Source organism: Oncorhynchus gorbuscha, linkage group LG16 (genome assembly GCF_021184085.1).
Source record: "Oncorhynchus gorbuscha isolate QuinsamMale2020 ecotype Even-year linkage group LG16, OgorEven_v1.0, whole genome shotgun sequence".
NCBI lineage: Eukaryota > Metazoa > Chordata > Actinopteri > Salmoniformes > Salmonidae > Oncorhynchus > Oncorhynchus gorbuscha.
In genome coordinates, this window is record NC_060188.1 from 26,434,418 (window position 1) to 26,451,975 (window position 17,558).

The following is a 17,558-nucleotide window of genomic DNA, read 5'->3' on the forward strand; positions in this document are numbered from 1 at the left end:
AAATATTCACCCTCAGAATGTCATTATCATCATATACTCATTGATAACGTCAGCCTAATAAACAGTTGTCTTTATTTCCATCACATCTGTTCTCCAACTGCAGGATTGCTTGAGTCATGTGTTGATACATGTGTTGTAGTGTCTCAGTTGAATGTCTCAATCTGTACCAACTGTTAATATATAGTAGTTGTTTTGATTCTCTTTTTGTTGGACAAAGTGTTGAGACATATGGCACCTACTCCCTCCATTGTCTGGCTGGAGTGAGCATACTTTCCTTCTCCAAGTCTATCTATCCTCTATGGTCAATAGACGAGTGCCATGGCAAGAATGAACTCTAATCGCACTATTGTTCTTTATTCCACTTTTTGTTTTCATTCTTTTTTCTGTACTTGTTAAAGATGTAGACATTTCAATGTGAGCAACAATAACACTATCTAAATAAACACATTTTTCTGATTTGAAATTACTTTGTGTGTGTGTTCTGGTGTGTGGAACTAATCTTAAAATCCTAAAACTTTGAAAATATACTTTATAAAATAATATATATGACCGCACAAAATGATTGCCACAAGATGGTCAGTATTTCACACCCTATGATGGAATGAATGAACATGACCCACATTCCAGAAGGAATTCTGATACTTGGAAGTCTGTATGTTTGCTTCTCAGATGGTATGTTCTTCAAGTGGAGTATGTCAGAAAACACCCTCATGGAAAACAAAACTGGCAAAGTCAACTGACAAATAAAAAATAGGCTTCCTAGAAAGTATGCTAATTAATTTCTTTGGCCTGATAAGTTATTGCAACAATAGACAAATATAATGGTAGGTCCTTTAATATTGCATTTGTAGCTTAAGTAGCCTAATGCTACTGTCAGATGAAAAACAAATAGCTAACATCGTACCACCATAGACATTAAAACCAGATTACCACAAATCTAAACCGGAAGTGAGATAGTGACCCGTTTCATGTAGAAGGTATTCCCGGAAGATACGTTTCGTCGATGATGATGTACTAAATCAGGTTAGTTAAAGGCTCAGGACTACAGTTGTTCCTTTTTTAAAATTCAAACCAAGTTCGTGTGGTCATTGTTCAGATGTGAAAGTTGTATCCTATTTATTTATGTTTAATTGTAATATATTCACGGGGTGTATAACGGGGTGTATACTGTGGCTATGTTAGCTAGCTAATGGTAATGCTAAAGACAGCGCTAGCACTGTTGTTTGCTCCACTTGAAATTGGTTTGAATTTAAAAAAGGAACAACTGTAGTCCTGAGCCTATATCAATTAAATATCACCCCCAGGATTATGTACTAATTCTACATGTGTGTACGTAAACGGAACCTGCATGTATTGCTAAGCCAGTTGTAGCTAGCCAGTTTCAGTTTAGCTGTCAGCTAGCTGGTTAGCTAACTAGCTATCTACGGTAGCTAGTTAGCTATATGACGTTACCTAGTTATTGTACAGTTTTAGTACCATTTCTATTTCAGTGATTTATGTCGACTGGTTTTGATATGACTGTCTGAGCATAACTCATTCAAGTTGGTCACTTATGTAATTTGGCTGGTGGTACACAGGCCAGATCTCAGGGTTAAGTTGCTTGTCTGTAGGAGGGTAATTTAGCCTAATGTTGTTGTGTTTAGTCTTCAACTGATGAATTCCATGTTAATCAATAGTGTAAATAGGCCTACTCAGAATCAGATAAATCAACAGCATTTATTGTTATCTCTAACAGTCGATTGTTCAAAGTAACTTGTTTACTTTATTAGAGGGTGGGACCGGCCATCACAGTGAATATCAACTCTTGTCTTATGACAAAATCTATCATCTTTACGCTTTCTGTGCATGTATGCCTTTTAAAAAACTGAAAACACTGTGGTGTTACGTTTTCCTTGTGCGGTATTGACATTTTAATTCAGTCACTTTTTGACAGCACTTTTTGTACCTGAATGCCAAAACATCAAAGAGATAAATAAAGGTGCTCAAAGTTGACCCACTTTTGCTATGAGACATCCATATCTTCATCACTGGAAAAGGAAACTGTTCAGATTGATACAATTTAAAAGCTTACAAACAGGGTATTGGGAAATTGAGAAGATCATCGGGCAATAATTCGGTATGATCTTCTGTCTAGAATAGAATATCATCATTGATGCTGACCAAATCAAAATGTTACTGGTCGCTTATACACATAATTAGCAGATGTTATTGTGGGTGTAGAGAAATGTGTGTGTTCCTAGCTCCAACAGTGCTGTAATATCTAACAATACAAGCTAACCTAAGAGTAAAAGAATGGAATTAAGAAATATAGACATATTAGAACAGGCCATGTCTGAGTCTGGAGTATAAATAAGTGTGTGTGTGAGAGATGTATAAGCAGTATGTGGATAGAAAATGTAATATATTTGAAGAAAACATAAGATACAATAATATATGCACAGCAATAGTTTAATAAGATGGCCTTTACTAGAATACAGTACAGTGCATTTGGAAAGTATTCAGACCCCTTGACTATTTCCACCTTTTGTTACAGCCTTATTCTAAAATGGATTAAATTCATTTTTTCCCTTCATCAATCTACAAACAATACTCTATAATGACAAAGAGAAAACAGGTTTTTAGATTTTTTTGCAAATGTATTTAAGTAGAAATACTTTATTTTCATAATTATTCAGACCCTTTGCTATGAGCCTTGAAATTGAGCTCATGTGCATCTTGCTTCCATTGATCATCCTTGACATGTTTCTACAACTTGATTGGAGTCCACTGGACATCCCTTCAAATGAGTGATTCAGCTATTTCAGCCATACCAGTTGCTGACAGGTGTATAAAATGTAGCACAAAGCCACACAATCTCCGTAGACAAACATTGACAATAGAGTGGCCTTATTGAAGAGCAACGTGACACTGTCATAGGATACCACCTTTCCAACAAGTCAGTTTGTCAAATTTCTGCCCTCCTAGAGCTGCCTCGGTCAGCTATAAGTGCTGTTAGTGTGAAGTGGAAACGTCTAGGAGCAACAACGGCTCAGCCGCGAAGTGGTGGGCCACACAAACTCACAGAACGGGACCGCCGAGTGCTGAAGTACGTAAAATTGTCTGTCCTTGGTTGCAACACTCGCTACCGAGTTCCAAACTGCCTTTTGGAAAGCAAGGTTGGCACAATAACTGTTTGTCGGGAACTTCATAAAATGTGTTTCCATAGCCGAGCAGCTGCACACAAGCCTAAGATCACCATGTGCAATACCAAGCGTCGTCTGGAATGGTGTAATGCTCGCAACTGGACTCTGGAGCAGTGGAAACACGTTCTCAGGAGTGATGAATCACGCTTCACCATCTGGCAGTCTGACTGACAAATCTGGTTTTGGCAGATGCCAGGATGCATAGTGCCAACTGTAAAGTTTGGTGGATGAGGAATAATGGTCTGAGGCTGCTTTTTATGGTTCGTGCAAGGCCCCAATGACATGGCAACAGTTTGGGGAAGTCCCTTTCCTGTTTCAGCATGACATTGCCCCCGTACAGAAAGCGAGGTCCATACAGAAATGGTTTGTCGAGATCGGTGTGGAAGACTGGCCTGGCCTGTACAGAGCCCTGACCGCAACCCCATGAATTGTAACGCCGACTGCGAGCCAGGCCTAATCGCCCAACCTCACTGATGCTCTTGTGGCCGAATGGAAGAATGTCCCATCAGCAATGATCCAACATCTGGTGGAAAGTCTTCCCAGATATATTGTTATAGCAGCAAAAGGGGGACCAGCTCTATATTAATGCCCATGATTTTGCAATGAGATGTTCAACAAGCAGGTGTCCTCATACTTTTGACCACGTAGTGCATGATAATATTTTCCTCTTCTTATATCCCTAAACACTGGGCCAGTTTCCCAGACACAGATACTCCATTCAATTAGCTTTTTAGTCCAGGACTAGGCTTAATCCATTTCTGAGAGATCAGCTCACTGGCCACACCTCACCATTACTCCCCCTCTCTCTGTCCCAGGTGGATTGGCCCCTTTCTCAGTAGGAATGCCGGGCGGAGTGGACTATGGGGAGTTTGGGGGGAGCCTTCCTGCCATCGCCTCTCTGAATGCGTCCTACTCCACCACTGTATCCCTCCCCTCCCCCCACTACCTGGTGGTGCCACCTGGGGAGAAGAAGGTCATCTCGGACGTCCGTCGCACCTTTTGCCTCTTTGTCACCTTTGACCTCCTCTTCATCTCCCTGCTGTGGATCATCGAGCTCAATGTGAGTTCACTCCTTGTCAATCTATTTCTAATATTATTTTATTTAGTGTAACCTTTATTTAACTAGGCAAGTCAGTTAAGAACAACCTGGACAACGCTGGGCCAATTGTGCGCTGCCCTATGGGACTCCCAATCACGGCCGGTTGTGATACAGCCTGGAATTGAACCATGGTCTGTAGTGATGCCTCTAACACTGAGATGCAGAGCCTTAGACACCACTTGGGAGCCTGTTTTATTGTTGCTTTCTCTCATGTGTCTCACATGTCGTTCTCTGCCCCTTGTTTTTGACTTTTTCTCAGTATCACTCTCCGTACTTATTTTCACTGTTCTATATTATGCCAATTGTATATATTCTGTGTGTGTGTGAACCACAGGGTATAAGTCGCTCTGGATAAGAGCGTCTGCTAAATGACTTAAATGTAAATGTATACACTGAGTATACCAAACATAGAGAATCCCTTCCTCTACAAGGTGTCGAAAGCGACCACAGGGATGCTGGCCTTCCCTTTCCCGTGTTCACTGTCAAGTTGGCGGGATGTCCTTTGGGTAGTGGACCATTCTTGATACACACGGGTAAAAGAAAAACAGCAGTGTTGCAGTTCTTTTTTTGTGTTTTTTTGTTGTTGTTGAATTTTACCCCCTTTTTTCTCCCCAATTTCATGGTATCCAATTGTTAGTAGCTACTATCTTGTCTCATCGCTACAACTCCCGTACGGGCTCGGGAGAGATGAAGGTTGAAAGCCATGCGTCCACCGATACACAACCCAACCAAGCCGCACTGCTTCTTAACACAGCGCTCGTCCAACCCGGAAGCCAGCCGCACCAATGTGTCGGAGGAAACACCGTACACCTAGCAACCTTGGTGAGCGTGCACTGCGCCCGGCCCCACACAGGAGTCGCTGGAGTCTCTGGTGGCACAGCTGGCGCTGCAGTACAGCGCCCTTAACCACTGCGCCACCTGAGAGGCCCCCAGTGTTGCAGTTCTTGACACAAACCGGTACGCGTGGCACCTACTACCATACCTTGTTCAGAGGCATTCACCCTTTAAAAAGCATACATACACAATCCATGTCTCAATGCTTACAAATCCTTCTTTAACCTTTCTCTTCTTCTTCATCTAAACTGATTTGAAGAGGATTTAACAAGTGACATCAACAAGGGATCATAGCTTTCACCTGGTCGGTCTGTCATGGAAAGAGCAGCTGTTCTTAATGTTTTATATACTCAGTGTATTGCTCTTATCTCTTTACCACTTCCTTAAAAATGTGAACAAGATTGTTAGTCAGATGCCCAGCAGAGCTGTTAACAGTTTATTTAGGTTATTTTCTCTCCGTGTGTGTCAGTTACTTTCTCTCATTGTCAGCGGTCCCCTAATGATGATGGTATGTATGTATGCAATAGAAAGAGCTTGCCTCTGGCTGCATGTTTTACATATGGTTCTACTCTGGCTTTGTCCCACTGCAGATCGATAACTCCATTTGGCAGAGCCTTGAGCTGGAGGTTGCCAAGTACAACTTTCAGTCCTCCTTCTTTGACATCTTTGTGAGTGTAAATGATCAAACTATAATTGTAATGGGTCAGAAAGTCGTACGTTTGAATGAACTGAATGTACTGTCACGGTTATCCACCTGCCGATGCTTGCCTTTATTGAAACCAAAGTCGTCATGGCCAGCTCTTACGATCACATACGGGAATAACTTTTTAGTTTTACAGTTTTCTGGTTTGTCTTTCTTTTTTTTCCTTCTCCACCATAGCTCCTTGCCTTGTTTCGTTTCCTGTGTCTCCAGTTGGGCTATGCTGCTCTGCGTCTGAGGCACTGGTGGGTCATTGCGGTAAGAGCGCTCCTTGAGACGGACCGACAGACTGGTACCTAAATGGACTGATGGTCATATGTGGTGGGCTGACTGCACTCACCCAATACCAGCTGTTGTTTTTAACAGTGTTTCATTCTCATAGATCACCACTCTAGTGACCAGCTCCTTCCTTGTAGTCAAAGTCATTCTCTCCAATGTGAGTGCCTCCCCCTCTCCTCTTACCAGAAACAGTTTGGACTGAGCTCCACACTTGTTTGTGTTCAAAGCCACTTCACATTTTCACTTCTCTATTCAATTAGAATATTAATATATTGTCAGTTTGTCTGCAGTTGACCTTTACTGTGTACTCAGCATGGTGGGGATTATACATTCAAATCTATTCTAATCTGAGTTAAGCCTTTCTGTTGCCCTCTGTGTTTACGCGCCGTGTCGACAGCCTGAAGCCACACTCCCCTACAATCTCTTCGCCATTTATTTATAACGAAGGGGAAGGATACATAATGTTGCTGTTGTCAAGATACTGCTCAGCATAAGTTCTCAGAAATGGCATAAGTAGTAGTTTTTATTCAAATGGGATATGGCTGTCCACACAAGTGTATGGTAGAGTCCCAAATGCCACCCTTTCCTCTATAGTGTACTACTTTTGACTAGATCCTTATGGACCCTGGTCAAAAGTAGTGAACTAAATAGGGATTAGGGTGCCATTTGGGATGTAGCCTATATATACCACTTGTCTCAGACTGACATGTCATTCCTCACACAGCTGCTATCCCAGAATGCCTTTGGCTATGTGTTACCCATCACCTCCTTTGTGGTGGCGTGGCTGGAGACATGGTTCCTGGACTTCAAGGTGCTCTCCATAGAGGCTGGTGATGAGAGAGGTGAGTCAGAGTGATGGATACAATTGAATGGGTCAGTGGAAACTCCTGGACATGTTTGTTCAGTCATTTTGCCAGAAAACACATGCATATGCAAAAGAAGAGGACTGGCCACCCCTCATAGCCTGGTTCCTCCTAGGTTTCTTCCTAGGTTTTGGCCTTTTTAGGGAGTTTTTCCTAGCCATTGTGCTTCTACACCTGCATTGGTTGCTGTTTGGGGTTTTGGGCTGGGTTTCTGTACAGCACTTTGAGATATCAGCTGATGTAAGAAGGGCTTTATAAATACATTTGATTTGAAGAAGGTTTGTGCCCTCAGGAAATCCCCTCGGAAGGAGGAAGTGGGTTGTAGTAGACAGACCCAAGTAGGGAAGGAATGATGCATTGGATAATGGAATGGACAAAGAGGAGAGGAAGATATATAGTATTAAACGTCTCCCTTTATGGTCTCTATCTCCCTCAGCCTACCTAGCAGCAGTGAACGCAGCATCGGAGCGAGCTTCCATGATCTACCCACGCGCTGTGTCTGAAGGACAGTTCTACTCTCCACCTGAATCCCTCGCAGGTACCACACTACATCTCCCTTTCTCTCTCCCTTATAATTCTCAGTCTTTCTCAATCTTCCATGTCTCGCTTTCTCTTTGTTTCACCTTTACGCTGTCCCTTCCCTAACTGTAATCTCCATTCTACCTGTGTGTGTGTGTCTGTGTTGTATTATATTATGTTATGTTGGCCAGGGTCTGAGGAGGACCTGGATGAGGAGGGGCTGGGTCGCAGGGCAGTCTCCCCCCAGGAGAAGGAGCTGGTGTGGCAGGGTAAAGAGGCCATGGCCGTGGTGGAACAGATCCTGGCCCAGGAGGAGAACTGGAAGTTTGAGAAGAACAATGTGAGTGGCTAGTTCAGGGGCGTCAAACTCATTCCATGAAGGGCTGAGTGTCTGCTGGTTTCTGTTATTTCCTTTCAATTTGTATCCAGTTAAGACCTAGACAATCAGGTGAGGGGAGTTCCTAACTAATCAGTGACCTTTACAAGGGAGGAGCAGACACCTGGCCCTCCATGGAATGAGTGACACCTGTGCGCCAGTTGCTTCTAGTTAGCTACCTGTTGTACGCTGTTAGTTTGTGGGTTGGACACAAGATGGTTTAATAGTGACAGATTTACTGGATGTTGCTAATATGTTGTTGTTTCTCCTTTTGTCAGGACGCGGGGGATTCTGTGTACACACTGGAGATCCCCTTCCATGGAAAGACCTTCATTCTCAAGGTACATGGTCATCACTTTATTTCTGTGTATGGCCTTTGCTTTCATAACGTGTGGCTTGTCTGGTGTAAGTATTTGGCACATTGGGCTATATGCCTTCGGAAAGTATTCACACCCCTTGACTTTTTCCACATTTTGTTACAGCCTTATTCTAGAATGGATTAAATGCATGTTTTTCCTCAGCAATCTACACACAATACCGCATAATGACAAAGCGAAAACAGGTTGTTCGACATTTTTTTTAAATATATAAGAAATATATAAACATAAATATGAGACTTGAAGTTGAGCTCCGGTGCATCCAGTTTCCATTGATCATCCTTGATGTTTCTACAACTTGTTTGGAGTCCACCTGTGGTCAATTCTAGATGCGCAGTGCTAGAGACGTCACTACACTGGTTCGAATCCAGGCTCTATCACAACCGGCCGTGATTGGGAGTCCCATAGGGCGGCGCACAATTGCCCCAGCGTCGTCCAGGTTTGGGCGGTGTAGGCCATCATTGTTAATAAGAATTTGTTCTTGAACTGACTTGCCTAGTTATATAAAGGATACAATTCAATTGATTGGACATGATTTGGAAAGGCACACACTTTGACAGTTGACAGTGCATGATGAGGGGAATAAATGATTGAATCCATTTTAGAATAAGGCTGTAATGTAACAAAATGTGGAAAAGGTCGAGGGGTTTCTATACTTTCCGACGGCACTGTATATCGTATATTCAAGGTCTTCCTAGGCTGTTTGATAGGTTTTGTATTTATAGCTATGTGTTTGTGTGTGTTGTCTGTCCCAGGCCTTCATGCAGTGTCCAGCAGAGCTGGTGTACCAGGAGGTGATCTTACAGCCAGAGAAGATGGCCCAGTGGAACAAAACTGTTTCTGGTTGCCAGGTAACCTGCACTATCCTGTCTCCTCTTTTTCTCATGACCAGTCATCAGACAAACAGGCTTAGCCTAGTACAGTGGACCTACTGTGAAAAACAATTTGTTATGATTCGGATAAGTTGTTGTGGCCCGTATGATGGTGATGTAGAGGTTAACCTAGGCCCTGTGTGTCCCCAGGCGCTCTCATTTGTTGTCTTCTGCAACCATAAAAGCCTTGGTTTCATGCATGTTAACATCAGAAGCCTCCTTCCCAAGTTTGCTTTATTCACTGCTTTAGCACACTCTGCCAACCCTGATTTCCTAGCCGTGTCTGAATCCTGGCTTAGGAAGGCCACCAAAAATTCTGAAATTTCCATCCCCAATTACATTTTCCATCAAGACAGAACTGCTAGAGGGGGCGGAATTGCAATCTACTATAGAGAGCCTGCAGAGTTCTGTCATACTATCCAGGTCTATGTCCAAACAGTTCGAGCTTCTACTTTTAAAGACCCATCTCTCCAGAAATAAGTCCCTCACTGTTGCCACTTCTTATAGACCCCCCTCAGCTCCCTGCTGTGCCCTGGACACCATATGTGAGCATGGCGCTTGTAACGCCAGGGTAGTGGGTTCGATTCCCGGGACCACCCATACGTAGAATGTATGCACACATGACTGTAAGTCGCTTTGGATAAAAGCGTCTGCTAAATGGCATATATTATTATATTATGTGAATTGATTGCCCTCCCCCCATCTATTGTCAGAGTTCGTACTGCTAGGTGACCTAAATTGGGATATGCTTAACACCCTGGTCGTCCTACAATATAAGCTAGATGCCCTCAATCTCATACAAATTATCAAGGAACCTACCAGGTACAACCCCAAATCTGTAAACATGGGCACCCTCATAGATATCATCCTGACCAACTTGCCCTCTAAATACACCTCTGCTGTTTTCAACCAGGATTTCAGCTGTCTTTGCCTGTATCTGTTATCGGTCCGTGGTCAAATGACCACCCCTCATCACTGTTAGACGCTCACTAAAAGACTTCTGTGAGCAGGCCTTCCTAAACGACCTAGCCCGGGTATCCTGATTGTTCTTTAAAAGTGCTTTCCTCACCATCTTAAATAAGCATGCCCCTTTCAAAAAATGTAGAGCTTAGAACAGATACAGTCCTTGGTTCACTTCAGACTTGACTGACCTTGACCAGCACAAAAACACCCTGTGGCGTACTGCACTAACTTCGAATTGTCCCCGTGATATGCAACTGTTCAGGGAAGTCAGGAATCAAAACACACAGTCAGTTAGGAAAGCTAAGGCTCGCTTTTTCAAACAGAAATTTGCATCCTGCAGCACTAATTCCGAAAGTTTTGGGACACTGTAAAGTCCATGGAGAATAAGAGTACCTCCTCTCAGCTGCCCACTGCACTGAGACTAGGAAACACGGTCACCACTGATAAATCCACGATAATCAAGAATATCAATAAGCATTTCTCTACAGCTGGCCATGCTTTCCACTTGGCTACCCCGACCAACAGCGCTGCTAAAGTCTTCGAAAGCCAAGTGAACAAACAAATCACCGACCATTTAGAATCCCACCGTACCTTCTCCGCTGTGCAATCTGGTTTCCGAGCTAGATTTATTATTATTATTATTATTAGTCACAGGTGCACCTCAGCCACGCTCAAGGTCCTAAACGATATCATAACCGCCATCGATAAAAGACAGTAAGTACTGTGCTGCCGTCTTCATCGACCTGGCCAAGGCTTTAGACTCTGTCAATCACCGTATTCTTATCGGCAGACTCAACAGCCTTGGTTTCTTTAATGACTGCCTCGCTTGGTTCACTAACTTCTTCTCAGATAGAGTTCAGTGTGTCAAATCGGAGGGCCTGGGCCGACACTTTTCTCTGTATATATCAATGATGTTGCTCTTGCTGCGGGTGATTTCTTTGATCCACTTCTACGCTGATGATACCATTCTGTATACATCTGGCCCTTCTTTGGACACTGTGTTAACAAACCTCCAAACGAGCTTCAACGCCATACAACACTCCTTCCGTGGCCTCCAACTGCTTTTAAATGCTAGTAAAATGAAATGCATGCTCTTCAACCGATCGCTTCCGGCCCGCTCGCCTGGCAAGCATCACTACTCTGGACGGTTCTGACTTAGAATATGTGAACAACTATATAAATACCTAGGTGTCTGACTAGACTGTAAACTATCCTTCCAGACTCATATTAAGCATCTCCAATCCAAAATGAAATCTAGAATCTGCTTCCTATTTCATAACAAAGCCTCCTTCACTCATGCTGCCAAACACCCTCGTAAAACGGACTATTTTACCAATCCTTGACTTCATCGATGTCATTTAGAAAATAGCCTCCATCACTACTCAGCAAATTGGATGCAGTCTATCACAGTGCCATCCGTTTTGTCACCAAAGCCACATATACTACCCACCACTGTGACCTGTATGCTCTCGTTGGCTGTTCCTCGCTACATATTTGATGCCAAACCCACTGGCTCTAGGTCATCTGTAAGTCTTTGCTAGGTAAAGCTCTGCCTTATCTCAGCTCACTGGTCACCATAGCAACACCCATCCGTTGCACACGCTCCAGCTGGTATATTTCACTGGTCATCCCCAAAGCCAACACCTCATTGGCTGCCTTCCATTTCCAGTGCTTACCGATCACTGCAGCTGTACACAGCCCATCTGTAAATAGCCCATCCAATCAACTACCTACCTCTTCCCCATATTTGTTTTTGTTTTTCTACTCTTTTGCACACCAGTATTTCTACTTGCAGATCCTCATTTGCACATGTATCACTCCAGTGTAAATTACTAAATTGTAATTACTTCACCACTATGGCCTATTTATTGCCTTACCTCTTTACTTCATTTGTACACACTGTATACAGATTTTTCTATTGTGTTATTCACTGTACGTTTGTTTATCCCATGTGTAACTCTGTTGTTTTTGTTGCACTGCTTTGCTTTATCTTGGCCAGGTCGCAGTTGTAAATGAGAACTTGTTCTCAACTGGCCTACCTGGTTAAATAAATAATTAAAGGTGAGAGAGAAAAAAGAAATGATGCCAAAGGCTGACATTGCTTTCACTTTGTTCCTTTAGATCCTCCAGAGGGTGGATGACAACACCCTGGTGTCGTACGATATTTCTTCCGGAGCAGCAGGGGGGGTAGTGTCTGCCAGGTAACTCAACACAACATGGACTACCTCGAATATGGAGTCACCCTATTCCCTATGTGGTGCACTTTGGGTCAGAAGTAGTACATTCTATAGGGTGCCAATCCTCGTTTTGTCCATGTTTTGAATGTAAAAGTAGTTCATGCCCTTGTATCCCTTAGGGACTTTGTGAATGTGAGGCGGGTGGAACGCAAACGAGACTGCTACATCTCTGCTGGCATGGCAACCGACCATGGCGCCAAGCCTCCACACAGTCGCTATGTCAGGTCTGGCCTTGCCTCTAGACAGCCTCATTGCACTGGGAACAATACTGAAAGCAGATCAAGTCAACCAAACCATTCATGCTAATTAGCTGATATGTGATACTACCATCCCTACCCCCTTTCTCTCTTCTCCTCTCCTCCCTACCATCCATCCCTCTCTCTCTTCTCTTCCCTAGAGGTGAGAATGGTCCAGGAGGGTTTGTGGTCCTGAAGTCCAGCAGTAACCCCTCGGTTTGTACCTTTATCTGGGTGCTCAACACAGACCTCAAGGTAAGAACAGCCTGTTGAGGATGGTTTGTGTGTGCTTGTTGCTTTGATGTATTGTCGGTGGGCTGGAGAAGCAGTTTAACTTTCATGTCTGATCTTGTTTTGTCTCAGGGTCGACTTCCCCGCTACCTTATCCACCAGAGTCTGGCTGCCACCATGTTTGAGTTTATGGCCCATCTACGCCAGCGCATTGCTGACCTACGATCCACTCGCTAGATGCCCTCTCACTTTCTTCCTGTAGGGAAGCTGATGCCTGCAACCCACAGCGCCACCGCAGGTTTGGTGGTGTCACTGCAGATTTTTAGGAACAGCTACATTTGGAAGTGCACCTGAGATTATGGTGGATAACAAACTTACTTAGACTAGAGGAAAGTCAACAGCATAGCGAATGGGAGACTGCTGTGTCTTTTAGATGTGAGGAGATCTGGGGCTGTCAGAGGAGATGTTCCTCCCCTCCCATGGACTCCATGTTGTTTTTAAACATAGTCAAACACATTTTTATGTAACTTTTCTGCTGTTTCTCTCACTGGGACGCTAGTGCTGGATGCATCTCCCTCCAGCCAAGAAGTCTAACAGTATTGAAAGTGCAATGGAGGTCGGATTAGGACGATGCTTGACGAGACTTGATGAAGGTGAACGTCTTTTTGACTGCGTAGGTTTTTTTCCTCTCTCACTGGAAGAGAACTGGTGCAATGACTGTGGGTTTGCTGCATCAGACCGCTAACTCTGAGCCCTATTCTGCCGCACATTTATTTTAGCCATAGACTGTCTGTCTTGCTTTTTTCTTGTTATTTACACTGTCTTCACTGTCATTCTCTTGTAACCGGGGAAACCGCTACACATGACCACATTATGAACAAATATTGAGCTGTTGGAACACGATGAACCCACAATGTGTCCCTTTTTGTCCTCGTTGACCCTCACTGCATTGGAAGCTGACTGTCGGAGTGCTGTGGTCCTCCAGCCAGTAGGGGGCGAGACCACCACCACTCATCTACTAACAACAGGAGACCACCTACTTAATGGAGCTCAAGATGGGTGGTTGTGATTTACCGGTCGCTCATGGGTTCATAAAGAGTTTGATACTCTACTCGTCTGTGCCAAGCCTTTAGTGGCCTTTTTAGCTAGAGGGAATCCATCTGCCCTTAATGATGGTTGATCTAAGTTGTAACTGTATTGGTAAATGTATCGCAGCCTTCTGAAATAAGCCTTTACTGCAGACATACTATAGATAGAGAAGTGTCAGTAAATTTAATGATGTGATTATTTATGTTAAACATTTTATCATTGTGGTGGATGCAATATTGAAATGGACTATAATTGGAGTTCTGATTCTCTACTGTATGTAATGAAAAATATGCCAGCTCCTCGATGGCAAAGCAAGCTGCTTCGCATATCACACCCTTCAGCCATCAGCCTGCTGTGTGCATGTTGATGCAGTGCTGAATGTCTGGTATGTCAGGTCATTGAACATTACACGTGTGAGAACTCATGTTCCCCTCTCATGCATTGCAGTCCTGTAAAACAATAATAATAATAATTGGAACTTGTTCTGTTTTTGGCTCCACTCTATTTTAGGGCCCTAGTTAACAGGCTTAGCTACATCATGATTGTATCAGAACAGAAACAAAACATGTTGAACAAAGAAACAATGTTACATTTTTTTTTACGGGCTGTCTGAAAGTGAAAATAAGGTCTTCGATTTCCATGAAGAAGAAAAAGAAAGTCTGAAGTTAATTTGAACAGTTTGCCATCTGTGTGAGTGGGAGTTTCACACTTAAGTCAGTTCTGTAAATCCCTTAACTAATAATTGGGCTGAGAAAGCAGTTTGTTGGTTTGGTGCCTTTGTCACAGTGACAGAAATGGGCATAGTGTCACTGTGACCACACTATTCTTTCACTGTTAGGACTTGTCTATTAATACAATATCACTTGTTTGTTAAAGGTAATTTCTTTTTCAGTTTTATAGGTTTTTATTTCTGTGATTGTTATGTTTTGAAATCATACGAACTGCAGATAATTTACAAAAAATGTGTCAATTTAAGATTGTCAGTATCCTGTTAATTTTTTAAAAAACAAACTTTTTTTTAAACAGAAGATTAGCCCGCATCGAATCTCTAATAAAATGTTTGAAATGAGTTATTGATGAAACGTCCTGACTCCCATTTCTCAGCCTTTCCAGTAAACCCCCTCAACCCTGTAACACAAACTGTCCAAGATGCCTGGGTGAGTAGGTTATCCTGTAGGCCTACATAGAAAGGCCCAATTTTACAAAATGTACACTTGTGATGTTAGGAGTGACTCCACTTAAAAGGAAGACTTCACAGGGAAGGTGTCTGGGGTCAAAGCAGGTGATTTTAAACCACTGTGTGTTTGTTAATTGGGTTGATGCAGGCAAAATACAGGGTTTTGTCCATTAGGTGCCAAACTGAACAAAGCGGACTAGAACATGGAGAGACTGCCTGGACTTGTCCACAGCAACCTTTGGTTTGCTAGACGTTCACGTTATATGGCCGACCAACCACACTACTTTCATTTTTGGCTTAAGTAACCTTGGGTGTTATGTAACCATACCAAACGTGACATGTCATACTGATATGAGCATCCCGTATTTTCGTTTACTATGTTACGCCTAGTCTGAGACCTGGATGTCTAATAAGAAACACTTATTGTTTTAAAAAGTTTCTTATTGCGTTCCCTAATGAACATGGTCACACTCCATTTCTCAGTCTCTCTTTCTCACCATGTCTACAATTTGAATGGTTCTCTGTGCGCTCATGCTTGAGGCAGAGGTGTTGTATATCATGATTATAACACTGACTAAAGTTGGCCTCACATGAAAGTCACCCTGTCATGGGAGCTGTCCATTAACTTCTTACGGCTGAAATCCCGTTAACGGGATTGATTTGACAACAGCCAGTGAAAGTGCAGGGCACCAAATTCAAACAACAGAAATCTCATAATTAAAATTCCTCAAACATACAAGTATTATACACCATTTTAAAGAAACGTGTTAATCCCACCACAGTGTCCGATTTCAAAAAGGCTTTACGACGAAAGCATACCATGCGATTTATTTTAGGTCAGTGCCTAGTCACAAAAAAACAGCCATTTTCCAGCCAATGAGAGGAGTCACAAAAAGCTGAAATAGAGAGAAAATGAATCACTAACCTTTGATCTTCATCAGATGGCACTCATAGGACATCATGTTACATTTACATTTAAGTCATTTAGCAGACGCTCTTATCCAGAGCGACTTACAAATTGGTGCATTCACCTTATGACATCCAGTAGAACAGTCACTTTACAATAGTGCATCTAAATCTTAAAGGGGGGGGGGGGGGTGAGAAGGATTACTTATCCTATCCTAGGTATTCCTTAAAGAGGTGGGGCTTCAGGTGTCTCCGGAAGGTGGTGATTGACTCCGCTGTCCTGGCGTCGTGAGGGAGTTTGTTCCACCATTGGGGGGGCCAGAGCAGCGAACAGTTTTGACTGGGCTGAGCGGGAACTGTACTTCCTCAGTGGTAGGGAGGCGAGCAGGCCAGAGATGGATGAACTCAGTGTCCTTGTTTGGGTGTAGGGCCTGATCAGAGCCTGGAGGTACTGAGGTGCCGTTCCCCTCACAGCTCCGTAGGCAAGCACCATGGTCTTGTAGCGGATGCGAGCTTCAACTGGAAGCCAGTGGAGAGAGCGGAGGAGCGGGGTGACGTGAGAGAACTTGGGAAGGTTGAACACCAGACGGGCTGCGGCGTTCTGGATGAGTTGTAGGGGTTTAATGGCACAGGCAGGGAGCCCAGCCAACAGCGAGTTGCAGTAATCCAGACGGGAGATGACAAGTGCCTGGATTAGGACCTGCGCCGCTTCCTGTGTGAGGCAGGGTCGTACTCTGCGGATGTTGTAGAGCATGAACCTACAGGAACGGGCCACCGCCTTGATGTTAGTTGAGAACGACAGGGTGTTGTCCAGGATCACGCCAAGGTTCTTAGCGCTCTGGGAGGAGGACACAATGGAGTTGTCAACCGTGATGGCGAGATCATGGAACGGGCAGTCCTTCCCCGGGAGGAAGAGCAGCTCCGTCTTGCCGAGGTTCAGCTTGAGGTGGTGATCCGTCATCCACACTGATATGTCTGCCAGACATGCAGAGATGCGATTCGCCACCTGGTCATCAGAAGGGGAAAGGAGAAGATTAATTGTGTGTCGTCTGCATAGCAATGATAGGAGAGACCATGTGAGATTATGACAGAGCCAAGTGACTTGGTGTATAGCGAGAATAGGAGAGGGCCTAGAACAGAGCCCTGGGGGACACCAGTGGTGAGAGCGCGTGGTGAGGAGACAGATTCTCGCCACGCCACCTGGTAGGAGCGACCTGTCAGGTAGGACGCAATCCAAGCGTGGGCCGCGCCGGAGATGCCCAACTCGGAGAGGGTGGAGAGGAGGATCTGATGGTTCACAGTATCGAAGGCAGCCGATAGGTCTAGAAGGATGAGAGCAGAGGAGAGAGAGTTAGCTTTAGCAGTGCGGAGCGCTGCACGTGACTAAACTAAAGGCTTTCTGCCAGACCCCTGACTCAAACCGCTCTTATTTGCTCCCCCTTTATAGTAGAAGCCTGAAACAACATTCTAAAGACTGTTGACATCTAGTGGAGGCCTTAGGAAGTGCAATTTGACCAAATTTACACTGTATATTGGATAGGCAATCAGTTGGAAAACTACAAACCTCAGATTTCCCACTTCCTGGTTGGATTTTTCTCAGGTTTTCACCTGCCATATG

At 43.9% G+C, this 17,558-nt stretch overlaps 1 protein-coding gene across 2 annotated transcripts; it reads left to right on the forward strand.

Annotated features, from left to right (window-relative positions):
- Nucleotides 1–930: 930 nt before the first annotated feature.
- Nucleotides 931–14,926, forward strand: LOC124000135 (stAR-related lipid transfer protein 3-like). Of its 2 annotated transcripts, XM_046306302.1 has the most exons (14): nt 931–1,023; nt 3,998–4,242; nt 5,706–5,783; nt 5,996–6,073; nt 6,198–6,251; nt 6,819–6,936; nt 7,394–7,495; nt 7,668–7,816; nt 8,131–8,193; nt 8,985–9,080; nt 12,186–12,265; nt 12,421–12,525; nt 12,699–12,792; nt 12,901–14,926. In XM_046306302.1, the coding sequence occupies exons 2-14, from the start codon at nt 4,024–4,026 to the stop codon at nt 13,003–13,005; spliced, it is 1,341 nt and encodes a 446-aa protein (XP_046162258.1). In that variant the 5' UTR covers nt 931–1,023; nt 3,998–4,023; the 3' UTR covers nt 13,006–14,926. The 2 variants fall into 2 exon arrangements, with proteins under 2 accessions (XP_046162258.1, XP_046162259.1); XM_046306303.1 differs by lacking the exon at nt 6,198–6,251.
- Nucleotides 14,927–17,558: the final 2,632 nt, after the last annotated feature.